The following is a 23,995-nucleotide window of genomic DNA, read 5'->3' as shown; positions in this document are numbered from 1 at the left end:
TATTAAAAAAATAACACCTTACAGAAAAACGTCAAAAAATAATTTTATTCTTTATTTGTTTTGTAATTATGTCATCAATTCGTTTCACGAGTCGACAATGAATTAATCCTATACATCAGTAGTGCATTTCTTTTTAGAAAAAAACTGTATCAATAAATACATATATTCATATGAAAATGTGAAAGTACCTGATACTTCATGTAAATTTGTATATATGTATATGTAGCTCAGGAAAAATGCACCCTGCATCTCTGGTTACTGATGGTAAAGGTGCAATTTGGTTAAATGAGGTGCATTGCTCTGGTTCAGAAAGTAAATTACTAAATTGTGCATACAATGACGATTCCACTAACTGCCGTCATAATGAAGATGTTGGTATCCATTGTTTCCTCAGCTGTTCAACAGAAGATCAAGGTATGAGTTTGTTTTTAAGTATAACTAAACGTTATAGTATCAACGTGTACTAGATAATGTTATTGTAGTTGTCCTCAATATGCATTTACTATACTGTGTAACGGTTAATAGTATGCAATGGTCACAACTCGTGTCTACTCAAGATATCTGTGATTGAAATCATAAAACTTTGCTCAGTGATCGAAGAACAAAAATCATGCTCGAAACATGAAATCCAAGATTTTTATTGGTTGATTTTGAAGAATGAGTACAAAAAACTGACTCGATTGTTTTATGACCGCAAGGCCAGATGTTTGCTATGTGACCGATATTTAAAGCTACGACTGTTTACATAAAAAACGTTAAAAGCTACACACGTTTACGTTACTCCAGTTTCTGTCAATCGTTTGTTTATGAGAAGAGTGTACCTATACAAAAAAAATACTGTCTACATTGTACTAGTGTTCTTGACTTATAGGATTCAAAACTGATCAGAATTCATTATACCTCTTACACAAGATATAACGCAGAGTTTCAACTATACTATGACAGAAGCTTCACGAATTCCTACAGTTCCTTTTAGTCTGACTAAATTAGATCGGAATTGTTAAGGGTTTAACCGGACAAATTTCCTCAAACACTTCTACAATGAGATATGTTGATCACTAGTAAAATATAAAACTTACATTCCTGCGTATCAAAAAAAAAATGTTTGAACAAATGTTATAGTTAAATACACAGTCTGTTTTTTTATTATTCATTCGTTTTGACATAGCAATACATGTGTATATTTATAAATGCATTTTTGTTCTATGTAGTAACATTCAGCTGCGCCTTTTTTTTATCGGTAATATAGTGTCTCCGTAAGATGCACATGCATTTGATTCCAAAATAAGTTTTCGTTAAATTTCCTTTGCATCGTAGGCCTTACATTATATGTTCATGTTATTGGTCTGAAAGGTATATGAATGATAATCGGCGCCTATAACTAAACAAAATGTTTCGAACATTTTCATTTTAAGATAATCTAGTTTTCAAGTTTCAAATAACAAGGCATTTTTATTCATAAAAACACATTATCCAGTAGTGCTATACACAACAACATATACTAAATCTACCAAATACTTCAAATTAAAAAACCGGTATGTCATCATAATTTGAAGCAGCGATTACCAAAAAAAATCATCCTATGTAGATGAATAATTCTTCTTTGCAGGTGGGTTGCGTATCTCTGCAGGTATTGCTGTGAACCAAGGACGACTTGAAATAAATTATAAAGGGGAATGGGGAACAATTTGTTATAAAAACTTTGATAATGTTGAGGCAGAAGTGGCATGCAAACAGCTTGGGTATTGGTGAGTATTACGTTAAAAACATGACGACAAAGATGATTGCATGTAATATACTATTTTGATAGAACAAATTTATTATACAAAAAAGTATGAAGTCTGATTATGCAAACATTATCTTAAAAGCAAGTTCAAGTTTGTGTTTCATCATTATATACATGACTTTAAAATGTAAGTACTGATTCAACAAGTATGTGCGATCCTTTACAATAAAGTACGTTTTAAGCTGAAAAAAACAAACCATGCCATCTTCTGAGACGGGAATAGTTTTATCGTTCTGTGTGATATACTTTGCATTCCATCAGTTCGGTTATGAATATGCATTATCTGACTTATATATACCGTCAACAAAATATTTTTTTTATAAAGATTTGCAATATTTAGTATCCTATTTTATCTATCTAAAGTGGTATATTCCTGTTCAAAACTTTCATGTCTTGATACGCACTACGCCTCATTTAGAATATGAAATACAACTCAATAATTAACCTATACATCACCTTTTGAAATTGATCATTCATACAAAATAAAAATATTACTGCAACTGCATGAAGAAAGACAAAAATGAATTGTGACCATTTAAGAACAGTGTATGACAAATACAAGTCACATTGTACGTAATTTATTGTAACACCTTAGTTCATATTAAAGGGAGTATGTTTATTTTGTATTTGTAATGACCATGATGATACATCTATCGCGGATTTTTTTTTTTAAACAATTTAAATCAATTGGATGAAATATTCAGAAAGATTGTCTTTTGAATAGCAGTCCATATTTTTACCAGATAATTATGATATAATTGTTTACCCTTCCCAATCGACCCTTTTGGGAGTCACGTCAAGGTTATTTAATAGAATATACGAATATCTTAAAAGTTGATAATTTGATGGACTAAAATGTATGCATAATTTTTAAAAAGGATAAGAAATGACACGATGACGAGTATAAGTACATGTTAGTCACAGTTTTATTTCCTGTACAGTGTGTATCGTCCTGAACATCCATGAATATTTGCCTTTAGACTTTAAACAATAAACCAAAAATCAAACAACCTATTCAGCTTGTCCCAATAAGATTTTAAAAATCTTATACACGAATATGTTAAATCTGGCTTTATTCTTTATAAGACTACATTAAAATGCATTGCACATATATCATGTATATATTAATGTTTCTGTCTGGTAGCAATAAATTAACAAAACTTCACGTTATTAATGTTTTAACCAATATGCAACCAACGACGATTTCTTTTACACTTATCATTGAATATAAATTCCCAAATCGGCAACAACAAACTAATAGACGAATATAATTTTAAAGTAAATTATAGTTTTCTTTTTATCGAGAAAAATATTGACCTCAAATAGGTCATTATTTTATGCTTTGGAGCATATTTTATATTTTATATATGACATCACTTTAAGCGTTGCGTTACTTATAGCTAACTGGGCTATGAATTTGTTATGTATTCGTTTTTAATTCTAAACCTAGTCACTACTTCAGTGTAATAATGCATATCTTTTAAATAGTCATTTTTTTTTTAAATAGTTATCAAAAGTACCAGGATTATAATTTCATACGCCAGACGCGCGTTTCGTCTACATAAGACTCATCAGTGACGCTCACATCAAAATAGTTAAAAAGCCAAATAAATACAAAGTTGAAGAGCATTGAGGATCCAAAATTCCAAAAAGTTGTGCCAAATACGGCTAAGGTAATCTACTCCTGGGGTAAGAAAATCCTTAGTTTTTCGAAAAATTCAAAGTTTTGTAAACAGGAAATTTATAAAATGACCATATAATTGATATTCATGTCAACACCGAAGTGCTCACTACTGGGCTGGTGATACCCTCGGGGACGAAACGTCCACCAGCAGTGGCATCGACCCAGTGGTGTAAATAGTTATCAAAAGTACCAGGATTATAATTTCATACGCTAGACGCGCGTTTCGTCTACATAAGACTCATCAGTGACGCTCACATCAAAATAGTTAAAAGGCCAAATAAATACAAAGTTGAAGAGCATTGAGGATCCAAAATTCCAAAAAGTTGTGCCAAATACGGCTAAGGTAATCTACTCCTGGGGTAAGGAAATCCTTAGTTTTTCGAAAAATTCAAAGTTTTGTAAACAGGAAATTTATAAAATGACCATATAATTGATATTCATGTCAACACCGAAGTGCTCACTACTTGGCTGGTGATACCCTCGGGGACGAAACGTCCACCAGCAGTGGCATCGACCCAGTGGTGTAAATAGTTATCAAAAGTACCAGGATTATAATTTCATACGCTAGACGCGCGTTTCGTCTACATAAGACTCATCAGTGACGCTCACATCAAAATAGTTAAAAAGCCAAATAAATACAAAGTTGAAGAGCATTGAGGATCCAAAATTCCAAAAAGTTGTGCCAAATACGGCTAAGGTAATCTACTCCTGGGGTAAGGAAATCCTTAGTTTTTCGAAAAATTCAAAGTTTTGTAAACAGGAAATTTATAAAATGACCATATAATTGATATTCATGTCAAAAACTGTTTGCAAAATTATGTATTATTCTTGAAAATGACGATGTTTCGTCCCAGGCGGATAATCCTGGCTTAACAACTTTTTGGAACTCTTGGTCCTCGGCGGTCGTTAACTTGGTAGTTGTTTCAAACTTTTTCATCTGAGCATAGTTGTGTGTGGACGTAGCGTGCGTTTGGTGTATACAAATAGTGTTTAACCTGTCACCTCTGGATGGCTATTAATCGTTTGTTTCTCTGTCCTATATCTTCTCCCATTCATCTTTTTATTTATTGTATCAATGTCGTGTAATGTTGTAATTGTAATATTATAATTAACACTGCCATTAAAGCAGGAGGGTTGGCATGCCACAAAACAAGGTTCAACCAAACATTTTTTTCATTAAACGCCATGTACCAAGTCCGGAAGATGGCCATTGTTATATTATGGTTCGTTTCTCTGTGTGTTACGTTTTCAGTTGGGTCGTAGTTCTCTTGTATTTGACATGTTTCTTTCAGTTTAAGTTTCTAACCCGCACTTGTTTTTTTCTCTACCGATTTATGAATTTTGAACAGTGGTATACTACTGCTGCCTTTATTTATTGGAACCTGGTATCGTTCAGGTTGATTCTGAAAAAGAATTACCTATAGTTTGAAATGAACAAACTATGTTTTAGAGCAGATATAATTGATATATGCAATAATAACGTTAATACTTGAATTATGTTTCCCTGCTATATTGATCATAAGAATACACTTGACAATGGTAATTAACAACATTTGTTTTTAACTGTTAATAAATTATATATATGTGTTTAGTTATACATATCTGCAGTGGCTTTTAAAAACCCCAAAAAATTGTACAATTGTATTGAGACATGTTAGTGTGTTGCTGAATCAATTCAGAAAGTATCGAATATCTAACACTAGATATCTTTCATTTATCTATAGTTCAGGAATCATGCATCCACCTAGAATCACACATAATGGCGACGGTGTAGTTTGGTTAAATGATGTTACGTGTTCTGGTTCAGAAAGTAGATTGCTGAATTGTTCCTTTGATATCAATATAGAACAATGCAGCCATCGTGATGATGTTGGTGTTCATTGTTTTCTAAGCTGTTCACCAGAAAATGAAGGTATGGGTTTGTACGAAAAACACCTATTAAGCAATCACGTGGATTTTACGTAGCTTTTAAACCGTTACCCTTCCGCAATATTTATGCAATATAACACTGAACTTCGGTTACATTCCTGCAAGACGAAACAACATCCTATATAGAACGTCGTCGCTAACAATTCTGTTTTGTAAGCATGTACATACAATTTAGTAATGCCTGCATTTTAGAGTGCAAGCTATATCTTCAGTAACACACGTGCGTTATTACCTTGAAAATGTTTCCTATTTATACGTTATCACGAGTTTTTGGTAAACGAAACGGTGAAATAAAAAACAGGTCAACACAAGAAAAATAAATGATACTATGTGACTGCATATAACTAATGAAATGTACGTTTTAGTCAGAATATTTTTAATTTTCTACTGTTCTTGAAAATAAACCTTTTTGTTGTTGGTTGGAACAATGCTTCTAATATACTAGTAATTGATCCAGGAATCTATATGCAAATTTACTTAAAGTATCTTAAGGTAAGGTTTGCGTACAGAGGGAGATAACTCGAATTCAAATAATTGAAAAAAGGAGAGACCCGCCATATTGATCAATTGCTTTGATTAACCAATGTTCGAAAACTACAATATTATCGAAAATAAAACAACACGTACCTCAAAATCGTCGTTTTGATGTCATTTTATCAAAATTTGAATCGAACAAGTAACGTGATGAACTTCAGTTTGTTAGTTTTCATCTATATGAGGTTTAGCCATAACGTCTTTGTGCAAAAACAATTCATGAAGTTTCGCGGAGTTTTATCTTATTTCATGAATGTACATTTGTATGCCTCCGCCGTAGCAAAAGGGGCATTGAGTTGTATCCTTGTTTGTTTGTACATTGCTCCAAAAGTACTTATCATAGTGTACGTCCGTTGTTACAAAATTAGTTTCCATTCTCTAACTGTAGTATTCCTCAACCAACTGATATAAAACTCATGCACAATGCTTTTTGCCACAAAAACACAGAACAGATTTGAATTTTGATGTCGTCACTTTCACAGTTCTAGATTTATGAATGGTCGGAGAGAGGATACCTTTCTCCATTCTCCCGTCCCCTTTCTCTTGTCTCCAACCATATTACCAAAAAAGAAACTAATGTACGGGGAGGTGATTTCAATAAAAATTGGTCTAATATATTGTGTTTTTATGGCTTGTCCCCGTCTTGTCGTTTCACCACATAGAAGTTTTCTTTATTATTCTTCAAGAACAACGGTCACATTTTCACTGACTGCTAAATAGTCATTTTATTTAGTTTGTAAGTCTGATGCACGCCGATTCCGATTTTTTTATACAGTATAAAAAGAAATCATAGAAACTCAGGATTGAATGAAAAATTAACATAATGCGCCATGTGTTTTACTTATAGCGAATGCATATATTCTCAGATTATTTTATTGCATAATTTTTACGAATGACAGAATGTTGAACTTGGTCTTTTCCGCAAATACGACAACCAACGCGTTTACATCATTCGAAATGTATTTTATTTTTATCAATCGCTGTTACAACTGACGGAGTGTACTAATAGTATTTTTTTATTGCTGCATTAAGACACAACTATTGTATTGTGTCGTCCTGGACATGTCTGAAGTATTTGCCACTGGACATTTTACAACCTCTTATCAAACAAACTTCTATGCATATCAGTCATAGTATCAAGTAGTGCTATAAACAACAACATATACTAAATATACCAAATACTTCAAATAAAATAACCGGTAGGTCATCATAATTCGAAGCTTCGATTACCACAAAAACTCATCTTATGTAGATGAATAATTCTTCTTTGCAGGTGGTTTGCGTATCTCTGCAGGTATTGCTGTGAACCAAGGACGACTTGAAATAAATTATAAAGGGGAATGGGGAACAATTTGTTATAAAAACTTTGATAATGTTGATGCAGAAGTGGCATGCAAACAGCTTGGGTATTGGTGAGTATTACGTTAAAAACATGACGACAAAGATGATTGCATGTAACATCCTATTTTGATAGAACAAATTTATTATACAAAAAAGTATGAAGTCTGATTATGCAAACATTATTGGTGAATCTTAAAAGCAAGTTCAAGTTTGTGTTTCATCATTATAAACGTGACTTTAAAATTTAAGTCCTGATTCAACACGTATGTTCAATCCTTTACAAAAAGTACGTTTTAAGCTGAAAAAAACAAACCATGCCATCTTCTGAGACGGGAATAGTTTTATTGTTCTGTGTGATATACTTTGCATTCCGATAGTTCGGTTATGAATATGCATTATCTGACTTATATATACCGTCAACAAAATATTATTTTTTATAAAGATTTGCAAAACTAAGTATCCTATTTTATCTATCTAAAGTGGGATATTTCTGTTTAAAACGTTCATGTCTTGATACGCACTACGCCTCATTTAGAATATGAAATACAACTCAATAATTGACCTTTACATCACCTTCTAAAATTGATCATCCATACAAAATAAAAATATTACTGCAACTGCATGAAGAAAGACAGAAATGAATTGTGACCATTTAAGAACAGTGTATGACAAATACAAGACACATTGTACGTAATTTATTGTACCAACTTAGTTCATATTAAAGGGAGTATGTTTATTTTGTATTTGTAATGACACATATATCGCGTTTTTTTTTTTGTTTTTTTTTTAACAATTTAAATTCAACTGGATGAAATATTCAGAAAAATTGTCTTTTGAATAGCAATCCATGTTTTTACCAGATAATTATGATATTATTGTATACCCTTTCCAATCGACCTTATTGGGAGTCACGTCAACGTTATTTAATAGAATATACGAATATCTTAAAAGTTGATAATTTGATGGAGTAAAATGTATGCATAATTTTTAAAAAGATAAGAAATGACACGATGTCGAGTATAATGTTTCTGTCTGGTAGCAATACATTAACAAAAGAGGGACGAAAGACACCAAAGGGATAGTCAAACTCGTAAATCTAAAACAAACTGACACTGCCATGGCTAAAATGAAAAAGAAAAACAGAAAATTAATAGCACACATGACACAACATAGAAAACTAAAGAATAAACAACACGAACCCCACCAAAATCTAGGGGTGATCTCAGGTGCTCCGGAAGGGTAAGCAGATCCTCAACAACAAAACTTCACGTTAATAATTTGTTAACCAATATGCGGCCAACGACGGTTGATTTACACCTATCGCTGAAAATAAATTCCCAAATCGGCAACAACAAATTAAAAGACGAATATAATTTTAAAGTAAATTATAGTTTTCATTTTTATCGGGAAAAATATTGACCTCAAATAGGTCATTATTTTATGCTTTGGAGCATATTTTATATTTTATATATGACATCACTTTAACATGTTTAAGCGTTGCATTGCCTATAGCTAACTGGGCTGTGATTTTGTTATTTATTCGTTTTTAATTCTATACCTAGTCACTACTTCAGTGTAATAATGCATAGCTTTTAAATAGTCATTTTATGAAAAAAAAACTGTTTGCAAAATTATGTATTATTCTTGATATGACGATGTTTCGTCCCAGGCGGATAATCCTGGCTTAACAACTTTTTGGAACTTTTGGTCGTCGGCAATCTTTAACTTGGTAGTTGTTTCAAACCTTTTTGCATGTGAGCATAGTTGTGTGTGGACGTAGCACGCGTTTGGTGTATACAAATATTGTTTAACCTGTTACCTTTGAATGGCTATTAATCGTTTTTTTCTCTGTCCTTTATCTTCTCCCATTCATCTTTTTATTTATGGTAACAATGTCGTGTAATGTTGTAATTGTAATATTATAATTAACACTGCCATTAAAGCAGGAGGGTTGGCATGCCACAAAACAAGGTTCAACCAACCATTTTTTTTCATTAAACGCCATGTACCAAGTCCGGAAGATGGCCATTGTTATATTATGGTTCGTTTCTCTGTGTGTTACGTTTTCAGTTGGGTCGTAGTTCTCTTGTATTTGACATGTTTCTTTCAGTTTAAGTTTCTAACCCGCGCTTGTTTTTTCTCTACCGATTTATGAATTTTGAACAGTGGTATACTACTGCTGCCTTTATTTATTGGAACCTGGTATCGTTCAGGTTGATTCTGGAAAAGAATTACCTATAGTTTGTAATGAACAAACTATGTTTTAGAGCAGATATAATTGATATATGCAATAATAACGTTAATACTTGAATTATGTTTCCCTGCTATATTGGTCATAAGAATACACTTGACAATGGTGATTAACAACATTTGTTTTTAACTGTTAATAAATTATATATATGTGTTTAGTTATACATATATGCAGTGGCTTTTAAAAACCCCAAAAAATTGTACAATTGTATTGAGACATGTTAGTGTGTTGCTGAATCAATTCAGAAAGTATCGAATATCTAACACTAGATATCTTTCATTTATTTATAGTTCAGGAATCATGCATCCACCTAGAATCACAAATAATGGCGACGGTGTAGTTTGGTTAAATGATGTTACGTGTTCTGGTTCAGAAAGTAGATTGCTGAATTGTTCCTTTGATATCAATATAGAACAATGCAGCCATCATGATGATGTTGGGGTTCATTGTTTTCTAAGCTGTTCACCAGAAAATGAAGGTATGGGTTTGTACGAAAAACACCTTTTAAGCAATCACGTGGATTTTACGTAGCTTTTAAACCGTTACTCTTCCGCAATATTTATGCAATATAACACTGAACTTCGGTTACAATCCTGCTAGACGACATAACATCCTATATAGAACATCGTCGCTAACCATTCTGTTTTGTAAGCATGTACATACAACTTACAATTTAGTAATGCCTGCATTTTAGAGTGCAAGCTATATATTCAGTAACACACGTGCGTTATTACCTTGAGAATGTTTCCTATTTATACGTTATCACGAGTTTTTGGTAAACGATACAGTCAAATTAAAAACAGGTCAACTCAAGAAAATACATGATACTATGTGACTGTATATAACTATGAAGTGTACGTTTTAGTCAGAATATGTTTAATTTTCTACTGTACTTGAAAATGAACCTTTTTGTTGTTGGTTAGAACAATGCTTCTAATATACTAGTAATTGATTCAGGAATCTATATGCAAATTTACTTAAAGTAAATAAAATAAAACAACACCTACCTCAAAATCGTCGTTTTCATGTAATTTTATCAAAATTTGAACCGTACAAGTAACGTTTTGACCTTCAGTTTGTTAGTTTTCAGCTATATGATGTCAGGTTTAGCCACACCGTCTTTGTACAAAAACAATTCATGAAGTTTCGAGGAGTTTTATTTTTTTCATAAATGTACATTTGTATGCGCCTGCCGTAGTAAAAGGGGCATTGAGTTGTATCCTTGTTTGTTTGTACATTGCTCCGAATGTACTTATCATAGTGTACGTCCGTTCTAATATATTGTGTTTTTATGGCTTGTCCCCGTCTTGTCGTTTCACAAGATAGAAGATTTTTTTATTCTGCTTCAAAAACCACGGTCACATTTTCACGGACTGCTTAACTGTCTTTTTATTGGGTTTGTAAGTGTGATGCACGCCGATTTCGATTTTTTATACAGTATAAAAAGAAATCATAGAAACTCAGGATTGAATGAAAAATTAACATAATGCGCCATGTGTTTTACTTATAGCGAATGCATATATTCTCAGATTATTTTATTGCATAATTTTTACGAATGACAGAATGTTGAACTTGGTCTTTTCCGCAAATACGCACACAACCAACGCGTTTACATCATTCGAAATGTATTTTATTTTTATCACTCGCTGTTACAACTGAAATGTACTAATAGTAGTTTCTTATTGCTGCATTAAGACACAACTATTGTATTGTTTCGTCCTGGACATGTCTGAAGTATTTGCCAATGGACATTTTACAACCTCTTATCAAACAAACTTCTATGCATATCAGTCAACTTTGAATCAATTAATCTAAAAACAAGGATGGCATTGTAATATGTGACTCTACACATGCACGGACTCATTATAAAATTCGGGAAATTGTTAGTTTCTAGTCTTTCTCCGTACAAATGTATGTATAAGAAATAATAATAAAGTAGTGACAACGCTCGGAGTACTTTTGTGAGTTTTTTTTCTAAATTTTTCGTTTCTGTTCTCCAACTTTAGTTTGCTTTTGTTACATAAAAAATACCTAATACTTTATAATGTTCCATGTTTATGTAAGAGGGGGCATCAACAGTTTCCCATGTACACATTATCCATTTATTCCAAACTCTCTAACATATTATTTCTTTGTGTAATGCATTATAATCATAATAATAAAACTGTGATTGAAGAGAAGCCATGATCAATTTGGATTTGACGGTCTCAAATTTCTGTTTTACTGTCTTCCCTACGCGTGGACAGTAAAACTGCATTTGCAAACATGAAATCGCCAATTGACGATGGGGATTCCTCAACTACAATGCCGTTACTCCTGTGAACTTTATTGAACTGATTATAATTTATTAAAATGTGGAAGATTTTCATATTACAGGTCTACATAACTGCATTTCTTATGTTAAATATCAACAATACATATACGCCTGGTCATTTGTATTCCAAGGCCATCGTCTGTTTCGTCTTTCATCATGCACAGGAGCATGTAGTTTGTTTGTTTGATCAAAGACTCCAAATCTGAATATCATGTGTAACAATTAGACAAATCATACAAGTTATCTGTCTTTCTCCTGCAAGGCTTTCCACTGCTTCGTCATAAATATTTGATCATATTTGAATAACATGTGTTGATGTCTAGATTCAAATGAATGGAATAAACACGGCTTCTGTAAATGACTTTACTATAGTCAAAACTGATGTCTTTTCATCCAAATGCTGCATACAAACAATTGACCAAACATGGGGCAATGAAACAATTTTCATTACTTTTAATGGCAATTTGAATGCTTTTCTAAGATTTAAAATATTGCAGTTTGAAGCACTGAAAGAATATAAGAGTTTCCTTCAAAATCAGAGTCTTGTTTATGTATTACACTAGTTTGACCAAGTTAAACACCTGTTCTTCCGACTGATAGCTGTGGGCAGTCAAGTTAAGAGACGACATCAACATTTTAATGTAGGATAACAAAAACTTAATTAATATAGTTTGTTCACTTACTCTATTTTAAATGATTGGGTAGCCCTCCTGGAACAAAATGATGTATTATATTGATATAATATCACCAAGAAAAAAATCAAGGTTTCATGCAAACCTTACCTTAAATAGTTATTGTAGACTTGTCAATCCAGGACAGACAAAGAATAGCATATTCAACATATGCCATTTAAAACGGAAGTTATATATAAGAACACAAACTACGATAATCCCAGTTAGCTAAATGTTTAGATCACATATATCAACAATATAATCCAGTTTGAATCACTTCACATGGAACATATGGAAAACATCTGCTTTATCTTTTAAGTTATTTTTCACTGCAGGTTCGTTGCGTATAATGTCTGGTTTTGCTGTGAATCAAGGACGACTGGACATTAATTATAAAGGTGAATGGGGAACAGTCTGTAGTAGAGACTTTGAGAATGTTGATGCAGAAGTAGCCTGTAAACAGCTCGGATATTGGTATGTTTGACGTCTACAACAAAATAACCAACATTGACTTGAAAACAAAACAAAATAAACACACCTGAAAACCAAGTGTACTTTACAATGATATTCACTTTCCCTGTTCAATTTAATATTAACGAATAAACATCAATACCAAACAACATATACAAATCATAATTCTAAAATAAACAAGAAATAAGCTTGATAATGACTAAGAATGATCTTCGCCAAATGGACTAATAAGGGCATATTACTAAAAACAACACTAGCTTTGGTATATGTGCGATTAATATTCGGACATGCATTCGGGATAAAAAGCAGATACTTAGCCAAGTATCATACAGCGGTTTTGCTGTTGTACTCATCAAACACATCTGTATTGCACATTTAAATAATGCCAGGTCAAAAACGATGATCTTCAGATGCATACTACATATGTTTTCCACATATGGTACTTCTTTAAAAATGTTTATAGTTTAAATAGTTATTTTAATGATTAAGATTGTATTTCATAACTTATTAAAGCTTTTAACCACGCTTTACGATATCCGCAGCAAATTCTTTCATTAGGTTGACTTTGTCGTGTTTTCTTTAGACACATTCAATGATATTTTGTCAATAAAAGGGTACATATAGGTAAATATGAATAAGCTTGCTCACTTCTGTTGTAACAAAAACATAAACAAAACAATTGGATGACACACTAAATTACACACACCAAAATCAAACGCATGGTTTTTAAGAGAAAACCATCAAAATATCCCGACGCTTATATTACTCCATTAACAACTGCAACGTTGCGCATGTTTTCATTACACCACGACGTTACACTTCAAATGCAGCGTCGAAAAACTAGTGTTATTCTTTTTTTTTATGTTGTTGGCTGATTCTGGTTCTGGTCACTTTGTGATGTCATTTTCTCATTAATGATTTCATGTTGTGTACATCGATTTACTAATGTTTACCATATTTTTTATGTCACCTTTGAATGCAGTACTGTCCTATTAATGGAAGAAGGATAAATTGGACGGAAGTACATGCATATGGTTAAATTTCCATAAATATTGTTTTAGATGTACAAAACTTTTGTCATATGAAGTTTAACTTTAATGGTGCATATCATCTGTCATTGTAATTTTTCTATATTCAACTAGATGCAAATATATCTGACAATCTGCAAGTAAATCGAAACATTTTTACCTTTGGTTTATTTAAAAAAGAATAGTATTTGTCCTGGCACATCATTTGTTGAAACACACCCCTTCAATTACTTGAAAATTTGCTTGAGAATTATTTCCCAAGTCATCTACAGTTGCTTACTTAAATTGTTTAACTTTTTAAAATATAGTAATCTACTCCTGGATCGCGTCCGCAAAAAAAAAGGGCTAATATAATCCCTTGTTTTAATCATTCATCCAATAAGTTGTCGTTGCTGTTTGTGATAAGTCTTTTTTCAATAACCTCCATTTCATGCACAACTTTGTGCACAACGCAACTAACACATCGAACTAAAGATAAAGGATACAACAGATACAGTTAAGTCAGTCTCAAATCTTGACATCTAGAAAATGATTATGAGGGTCCGTTGAAAAAACAAATACGACAAAAGAAATGATTTCAGCTTTCCAATTGTGTACTTTCCATTTCGAAGTAGCAATATTTCAGCAGCATCTTTTATATATCTCCAAATTGATACAATATCCCCGTGCTTCCCTTTCGTGTATGTAAACTACCGTTTTAGACTATTTACCGGATGTGTTATGGAGCAACACGACGGGTGCCACACGTTTAGCATGATCTGCTTACCTTTCCGGAGTACCTGATATCACCCCTAGTTTGTGTTGAGGTTTGTGTTGATTATGCCTTTGTTTCTACGCAGTGTCATGTGTGCTAATATTTATCTTGTTTTTTTTTCATTTTGGCAATGGCGTTGTCAGTTTTTTTTCGATTTTTGAGCTTGACTGTCTATTTGCTATATTTCGTATCTCTTTTATCATGTTTATATTGAGGAAAAGTTCCGACTTTGGTTGGACATGAATTACTTTCATCACTACAGTTATATCATGAATAACAGAACAGATTGCGAAGTAAAACATTCTGTGGATTTTTATTAAGTTTTTTTTTTAAATTGGTAAATGTACATTACTAAAGTGACGGCTTAGAAATATCTATTTGCTGAATACTTCTGCAATATAAACTAAAAAATTAAACTAGTTATCAAAGTATAAGGATTATAACTCAATACGCCAGACGCGCGTTTCGTCTACATACATGTAAGACTCATCAGTGATATCTATTAACGATGAATAAAAAATGAAGAAACTTAACCTATGTCGGTCGGAATTAATAGCAACATGCACTATTACTTGTTCTGCAGCCATCAACATCTTTTTTTCAAAATTTCACCACACAATTTGTTTTCAATATTATGAACATTTGATTGAAACTTTAGCTTTTTTGTTGGATTGTTTGACATTTTCAGACTTTGAAAAAAATCGGTCACCTTTTTGTAATGTGTGGAAGCATTTTATTTCACCCAAATATGTTGCTAATAAAAACAAGAACTATCTTTAAAAAAGATATCCGACGAATTTAAATTCAAGTATATTTAAAACTATCATTTCGATAATTGTCAGAAGCACAATGATTTAATGATGCAGGACCTCTAATACAATCTCCATCTGAATGTTACTACAAGAAATAATTTACTAAGTCTACTAGTTATATTAAGGCAATAGTATATAAGAATATTGTGATGATACCTAAACATTTTATTTGTCAAAAAAACTAGTGCACATAAAAAGAAACAAATATACATTTACTACTGTTTACATTAAACCCAATTCATGGTTAACAAAGCTAGAAACTATTGGAAGTATAAGTAGTTTCTTTCTGTTTACATTCACCAAAACCCCGCAGAAATCTCACATGCGTAGGTGCGTTCTAAAAGTCATGAACGTTCGTACAACAAAGTTTAAATTAAAAATTAAATAATTATATAATTGTCCCGAATAAACAGCTGTCATGGATGCAAAGGGCTATTGGAGAAACAATTGTTTTAATACAAATATAAATCTTTGTAAGATCTAGTTCAACTATTTATAGTTTTTCACTTGCTTTCCATCACGATATAATTTTCGAGACGTTTTTTCAAACACAACTAAATCACCCTGCATGACATCATTTTGTTCAATCACAGAAAGGATTTTTTCTTACCCCAGGAGTAGATTACCTTAGCCCTATTTGGCACAACCTTTTGGAATTTTTGGTCCTCAATGCTCTTCAACTTTGTATTTATTTGGCTTTTTAACTATTTTGATATGAGCGTCACTGATAAGTCTTATGTAGACGAAACGCGCGTCTGGCGTAAAAAATTGTAATCCTGGTACTTTTGATAACTATTCGAGCATGCGTAGTCTGTTGCCATAGTGAAGCGTCCTTATGTTCAAAGTGCACAAACCGAAACTATACCGACTATGTCGGAAAAAAGAATAAGTGCATGTTGTACTCTTCGTGTATCTACAGTACTTGCAACCTTAGGCGTTACTGTTTGACGTGAACTTGACTGATCGGTGAATGATCGGTGACGGATGTTTGACTGATCGATGACTGATCGGTGATCGGTGACCCATAGGATCCGTCAGATAAGTCAAATAACCTATGTGAGAGTTAACGTGACAACGGTCATCGATCGATCGGTAAATCAAATTTATGCACGGATCGGACGGATACGTATATATTTCAAATTCTTATGTAAACCGAACTCAACAGTGTTTACAATCCAAGCGGACCTCGACGAAGACACCATAATTTACACGTTAATTTGGTTGCAATAAAAAAGTAAAAATAGTACAACAGTTATATTAAATGTCAATTAAAGCGTTATTAAATTGTTTGTGTTTATTAATAGTTTTGTATTAAATATTGTAAACATTAGAAACATAAATAATACATAATAGTATATAGATAAAACTACTTTTTATGAATTTTAAATTTACATACAACTTTATCCGAAATAATTTCACCATGAATTAAAATAAGTCAATAAAATACATGCAGCGTATATTGTAATTTTATATAACAAAATTTACTCACGGTACCGGCACGCAGACATCATAAAAGTAATCATCTTCCCTGTGTATTACTATAATCCCGGGAGAAAAAAAAAATCCCACTTTTTTGTTGTTGTTGACACTATATTTACATAAATTGCACATACACACGTTAGAATAATCCAATATACTGGTATTCTATAAATGAATTCTCATTTCCTTTTTTGTAAAGTGCGAATATCCTTTCGATCCCCAGCAATGTTGGCGAACAAAAATGTATATATTAAACATTTTTTATACGTTTTGCACCCAATGCAAATCTTAAAAAACTATCCGATATATATATATATATATATATATATATATATATGCAAAAACATGAATCCAGTGATATGCAATGCAATCCACAGTTCTATCAAAATACATATTTGCCATTATATAACTGTGTCCCATATTCGTACGTCGGCAAGAAAAGGTAAACAAAATTATCAACAAGAATGTCTGTGTACCTGTGCACGTGTATTTCAATCTGTAATTGGGTCATTTATAGTAAAGGTTGTAAATTGTAATGTTGTTATGTATGAATGAAAGTTACATGTACTTTAAACCGTAACAGGTAAACCTATAGTGTTTTGTTTTTATTAATGAATGAAAGTTACATGCGTTTTATTGAGAATGAACAATGAATATAACAAACATTAACATTAATTATATGGTTTAGGTCAGGCAGACCGAACAGAGAGAAGTCTCCCTCTTTTTGTATTGTATTGTATATTTGATATGTTTTTCTGTATTTTGTTTCTACTTAGTTATATAATGTTCAACTACGTTCAGTGTATCACATTTGAAAATAATAAGACTGTAAAGCCAAAACTAGAAAATGGCTAATTATTGTATCAATTTAACTTCTCTTAATGTAAATGGCTTTGGAAACGATTTTAAACGCAAATCCATGTTTCTTTGGTTAAAAAAATTTCAAAGCGACATCATTTTCTTGCAAGAAACACACAGTACTGAATCGTATGAAACTTTATGGAAAAGGGAGTGGGGTGGAGATATTTATTTTTCGCACGGGGAAACGAACTCTAAAGGTGTTGCTATTTTGTTTAACGGCTCAACAGATTATATATTAAAGGAAAAAATTGCAGATGAAAACGGAAGGTATCTCATTCTAACTGTTGAAATTGATAACACAGATTTTGTTTTTGTGAATTATTATGCACCGACCAAAAACTTTGAAAATGACCAAATTGAATATATTGAAAAATTAAAGATTTTATTAAATGAAAAGTTAGAACAAAATCTCGTTTTGGGTGGAGATTTTAATACGATACTAAATCCATCTTTAGACAAAATGGGTGGTTCAAAATATAACACACCTGTCAAATATACGAGTAAATTAGAAGATTTTATAGAAGAATTTGACTTATGTGATATTTGGAGGACAAAAAATGTTGACTCTAGATTATATACTTGGCGTCAAAGAACCCCGCTTATACAATGTCGTTTAGATTTTTGGTTGATATCGAATTTTTTGTCAAGCAGTGTTACAAAAACATCCATTGTTCCGTCTATAAAATCTGATCATAGTCTTATCAAGTTGACACTGTCAGGCGAAAACTTTAGTGAGAGAGGTCCCGGTTTCTGGAAATTCAACTCGGGTTTATTGACAGACAAAGATTATGTGGATATAGTCAAAAATACTTTATCAGAATGTGATGATAAATATCAAAATTTAGAAAATAAAAATTTAAAATGGGATACCATTAAAAGTGAAATAAGGGGCGCAACCGTCAAATATTCCAAATATAAAAACATGAAATTGCGGGAAAGAGAGTCCAGTTTAAAAAAACGACTAGACGAAATTCAGAAAAATCTCTCTCGTACATATTTAGATAAAGATATAAATACACTTTTAATTGAATTAGATATTGTTAAAGAAGATTTAGAGCAAATAGTAAATAATCAAACAAGAGGGGCTATTATACGATCACATGCCGAGCACTGCGAAGGCAATGAAAGAAATTCAAAATATTTTTTATCATTAGAAAAACGTAATTATAAAAATAAATGTATTAACAAATTAGTTGTAAACGACATTGAAATATTGTCACAAGAAAAAATTCTAAACGAAGAGAGAAATTTCTACGAAAATCTGTACTCATCAAAAGAAGACCCTGATAAATATTCAGGTGATTCTAACTTTTTTGATTTAAATTTTATTCCTAAGCTAACTGATCTGGAAAAGGATATATGCGATGCAGATATTTCAGAATCTGAGTGCGTTAAAGTTTTAAAAACATTTAAAAATAATAAAAGCCCTGGTACAGATGGGCTTACCGCTGAGTTTTACAAATTTTTCTGGATTGATGTAAAAAAATATGTTTTGGAAAGCTATGAATATTCCTTCGAGACCGGAACCCTCTCAATAGACCAAAGACGGGGTATTTTGACTCTTATTCCAAAGAAAGATAAAGATAGAACACTCTTGTCGAACTGGCGACCTCTTTCTCTCTTAAATTTTGATTACAAATTATTAGCCAAAGTTATTGCGGAAAGAATGAAATTATTTCTTCCGAAACTTATAGATCCGGATCAGACAGGATATGTGGCTGGTAGATATATTGGTGAAAATCTACGACTAATTGCTGATATTATATTGTTTACTACTTTAAAAAATTATCCAGGGCTTATATTACTAGTCGATTTCGAAAAGGCGTTTGATACGCTAGAATGGAAATTTATTCAAAAAGCATTGGCTTGTTTTAATTTTGGTAGCAAGTTCCGGAAATGGGTCTTAACTTTATACTCAAATATATCTAGTCTTGTCGTTAATAATGGATTTAGTTCTAGTCCGTTCAAAATTGAGAGAGGTGTTCGACAAGGGTGTCCTTTGTCTCCTTTTTTATTTATTTTGGCCGTTGAACTGCTGGCAATAAATATTCGTAAGAACAACCATATATCAGGTATAAAAATTGGGGATACTGAAATAAAAATTTCACAGTTGGCTGATGATACCACTTGTTTTTTGAAAGATGTATTTTCTGCGCAAATTTTATTAGATTCCTTTAATGATTTTGAGAAGTGTTCAGGGTTAAAAGTCAATTTTTCGAAAACCGAAGCAACATGGATTGGAAGAAATAAATTTAACAAAGAAGGTTCCCTTCCTATTAAATGGACAGATGGTTTTAAAACCTTAGGTTTAAAATTTAACGCTTTTGATGAAATGGTTTGTTCTAACTTAGATACATGCATAGAAAAAATGGAATCAATTATTAAAATGTGGAGAATCAGAAACCTTTCCTTGATCGGTAAAATCGTAATTCTTAAATCACTTGCAATATCGAAGCTTATTTATGTCATTTCATCTACACATGTACCAAGATCTTATGTAATTAAAATACAAAGGGACATTAATAACTTTTTATGGAATGATAGTACTCCGAAAGTTAAATCGGAAGTTATTCAAAAGTCTCCTAGCGAGGGGGGACTGAAAGCACCAAATTTTGAAGTACAGCTGTTATCCTTTCGTATCATGTGGGTAAAACGATTTTTGTCAGAACATGACTCTAAATGGAAACATGTTTCCAAAGCATTCTTCTCCCTTTTTGATTTAGAGGATTTATTTATGAGCAGATGTGAATTCGAGTTTTTAAATTTAAAAGCACCTCTTTTTTATATAGAAGTGCTATCTGCTTGGAAACGTTTCAAGGGTATTTTCATCCCGTTAAATGCATTTCATGTTAGAAAAGAATTTATTTGGTTCAATCCGTTTATCAAGGTTAACAGAACGAGTATTTTTTACAGATCTTGGTACACGAAAGGCATAAGGTTCATTAATGATATTGTAGATGATAAAGGCGAATTTTTGTCTCATGACGCTATTAACAAAAAATATAATTTGAATGTTACTTTTGTAGACATTCTTTCTATTAAACTTGCTATACCACGTGACTGGAAAGATTTGTTATTACAACAACACATGTCACCTAAGAGCAACTCTTTTGGATTCGTTTTTGAGCATGAGAATAAAAAAATGCCTATTAGCAAATTATATACTAAAGATGTATATTCACTTTTTATCGATCGGGTAAGTGTCTTCCCATTTCACAACAAAGGTGGGAAGAAAGTTTTAATATAGAAATTAGTGACGAAAAGTGGAACAATATTTATTCGCTAGCTTTTAAATGTACTATTGAAAGCAAACTACAAGCTTTTCAATATAAAGTGTTACACAGAATAGTCTCACATAATTATCTCCTTGAAAAATATAAACTTTCTTTAACTAATGAGTGTGCCAGTTGTAAAGAAATAGAAACTATAGAGCATAAATTTTTTGAATGTATAGAAATAAAACGATTTTGGAGAGAATTTTCTAATTGGTGGCATTTAGTTTTTGGAGTAAAAATATTTTTAAATAAAGACAGTGTCATTTTTGGTATATTGAATTCTGATAACTTAGTGTTAAACTATTGTATTTTACAGGCAAAATATTACATTCATTATGTAAAGTACACACAATTAGACAGATTGTTTATATCTGTGCAAGCTTTTCTCAAATTTTTGAAAAGACGTCTGGAGATATTAGAATATTTATATCTTTCAAAAGACAAGCACGAGTCATTTGTCGACAGATGGGGGGAATTTATGGAAGTTATTAATTAATTAAATTTTATTCTCGATATGATCATGTATATTTAATGTATTCCAAAGTATCTTTTACTTGTATCATATACCGATTATTCAAATCATTTACTTGTATTTGTTTTTACTATGTCTTATTCGTAAAATATCAATAGTATGACTATGCCATATGTCAATCACTTATATATTGCAAAAATGTATGTATGTATGTATGCACTGTAGCTTGAACACCAAAAAGATCAATAAAAAATAAAAAAAAATAGTATTATATGTCTCAGTTAACATGAACTTCTACCTACGAAAATGCCGATAATCCACCTTTGGAGTTTTGAACTTTTCTTAGTTTAGAAAAGGTCGTTTTTCATAAAATTAAAAAATGTCAAATAAATCATATTTGAATTTTATTCACATTGTTCAAAACTACCAAAAAAGTATTTTTTATTTAAAAAAATGACACTGTTTTATTTTGAAATCAGTTATTTTCAACAAGGACGTATATTTAGATAAACGTCCTTGTTTCCAACAACTCGAGATAAATACTTTCATTAGAATTGAGATATAGTAAGAATTAAAATACTTAAACTTTTATTTTGTGGAACAAGCATGCAGTTATTGAATACTTTGATAATACTTATCAACCGCCATATATGATTTCAGTACTTTTGGTTCATCAGGATTGGTTGTTTTTCATAAATTATGTTTACTTTAGGGACAAATATATCAATTTTTTGTACGCATTGCGTAAAATGCTAATTTTTCTTCTCATATTTGACAATATTGTAATTTCAATTGCAATCAGTTGCTATAAATTCCCTTTATTGACAAATTTTGTATAAAATTTTAATATTTGAAGAAGTATCTATTTACTTTTGATTTTGTTGAACCAGAATGTAATCAATTCTTCATTTGAATTGAAATTATTGACAAACATTTGATTTTTTTACTGTATATAGGTTAAAATTAATGGTTTGTTCATAAAATCAGAGACATATAATTGTATTATATGTATCTGATAAAATTTAAAGAATGTTAGAGAAATCATACAAAATTTATTCGCAGTATTTAAAATATCCAAAATGTTTTAATTAGAATTTAGATGCAATAAGATTTAGAATCTTAAACTTTTATTTTTGTGTGAATAGGAATGCAAATATTACTTTATTTTTATACAAATTATTAATCGCCATATTTTTTCAGTACTTTTTGTACATCAAGATTGGCTGTTCTTCATGAAAAATGCTTACTTTAAGGAACAAGATATCAAATTTGTGTATGCTTTGCCTAAAATGCAAATAGTTCTTCATTTTACTCAAAATTATAGACCACCATTGGATTTTTGTACTTTTTAGAGTTAAGAATAGTTTTTATTTTCATGATATTAAAAGAGTGTCAGAGAAATCATACTAAAATGTAATTTGCATTGTTTAAAATAACCAACATTAGTCTTATTTTTATTAAAAAAGATGCTTTTTTATTTGGAATCAGTCATTTTTACCATCTTGAGACAAGTCATCTAATCAGAATTGAGATATACTGAGAATTTAAATACTTTAACTTTTATTTTTGTGAATAGGAATGCAGATATTACTTTATTTTGATACACATTATTAACCGTCACATCATTTCAGTACTTTTTATACATCAAGATTGGCTGTTCTTCATATAATATGCCTAATTTAAGGAAATAGATATTAAATGTTTGTGCACGTTGCCTAAAATGCAAATATTTCTTTATTTTACTAAAAATTATTGACCGCCATTGGAATTTTTGTACATTTATAATTTAGTGTTTTTTTTTCATGAAATTAAAAGAGTGTCAGAGAAATCATACTAAAATTTGTTTTGCGTTGTTTTAAATAACCAAAATAAGTCTTCTTTTATTCAAAATGATGCCATTTTATTTGAAATCAGTTATGTTTACCATCTTGAGACAAGTCTTCTAATCAGAATTGAAATGTTATGAGAATTAGAATACTTAAACTTTTCTTTTTGTAGAATAAGAATGCAATTATTGATTTATTTTAATACACATTATTATCCGTCATATCATTTAAGTACGTTTTGAACATCAGGATTTGCTGTTCTTTATAAAATATGCCTACTTTAAGGGAAAAAAATGTTAAATTTTTGTATGCGTTGACTAAAATGCAAATATTTATTCATTTTGCTTAACATTATTGAAGGCCATTCAATTTTTGTACTTTTTATAGATTAGAATAGTTTTTTTTTCATGAAATTGAAAGAGTGTCAGAGAAATCATATTAAAATTTTATTTGTGTTGTTTAAAATAAACAAAAAAATAGCCTTTTTTTATTAAAATGATGCTATTT

General features: G+C 31.2%; 1 protein-coding gene across 1 annotated transcript; it reads left to right on the top strand.

The window, feature by feature from the left end:
• Positions 1-236: 236 nt before the first annotated feature.
• Positions 237-12,994, top strand: LOC134690017 (scavenger receptor cysteine-rich type 1 protein M160-like). Its single transcript, XM_063549986.1, has 6 exons — positions 237-414; positions 1,610-1,748; positions 5,195-5,382; positions 7,207-7,345; positions 9,816-10,003; positions 12,846-12,994. Exons 1-6 carry the CDS (start codon positions 237-239, stop codon positions 12,992-12,994), a joined length of 981 nt encoding a protein of 326 aa, XP_063406056.1.
• Positions 12,995-23,995: the final 11,001 nt, after the last annotated feature.

This window comes from Mytilus trossulus, chromosome 11 (genome assembly GCF_036588685.1).
Source record: "Mytilus trossulus isolate FHL-02 chromosome 11, PNRI_Mtr1.1.1.hap1, whole genome shotgun sequence".
NCBI classification, from domain to species: Eukaryota; Metazoa; Mollusca; class Bivalvia; order Mytilida; family Mytilidae; genus Mytilus; species Mytilus trossulus.
This window is presented reverse-complemented; position numbering and strand designations above follow the sequence as displayed.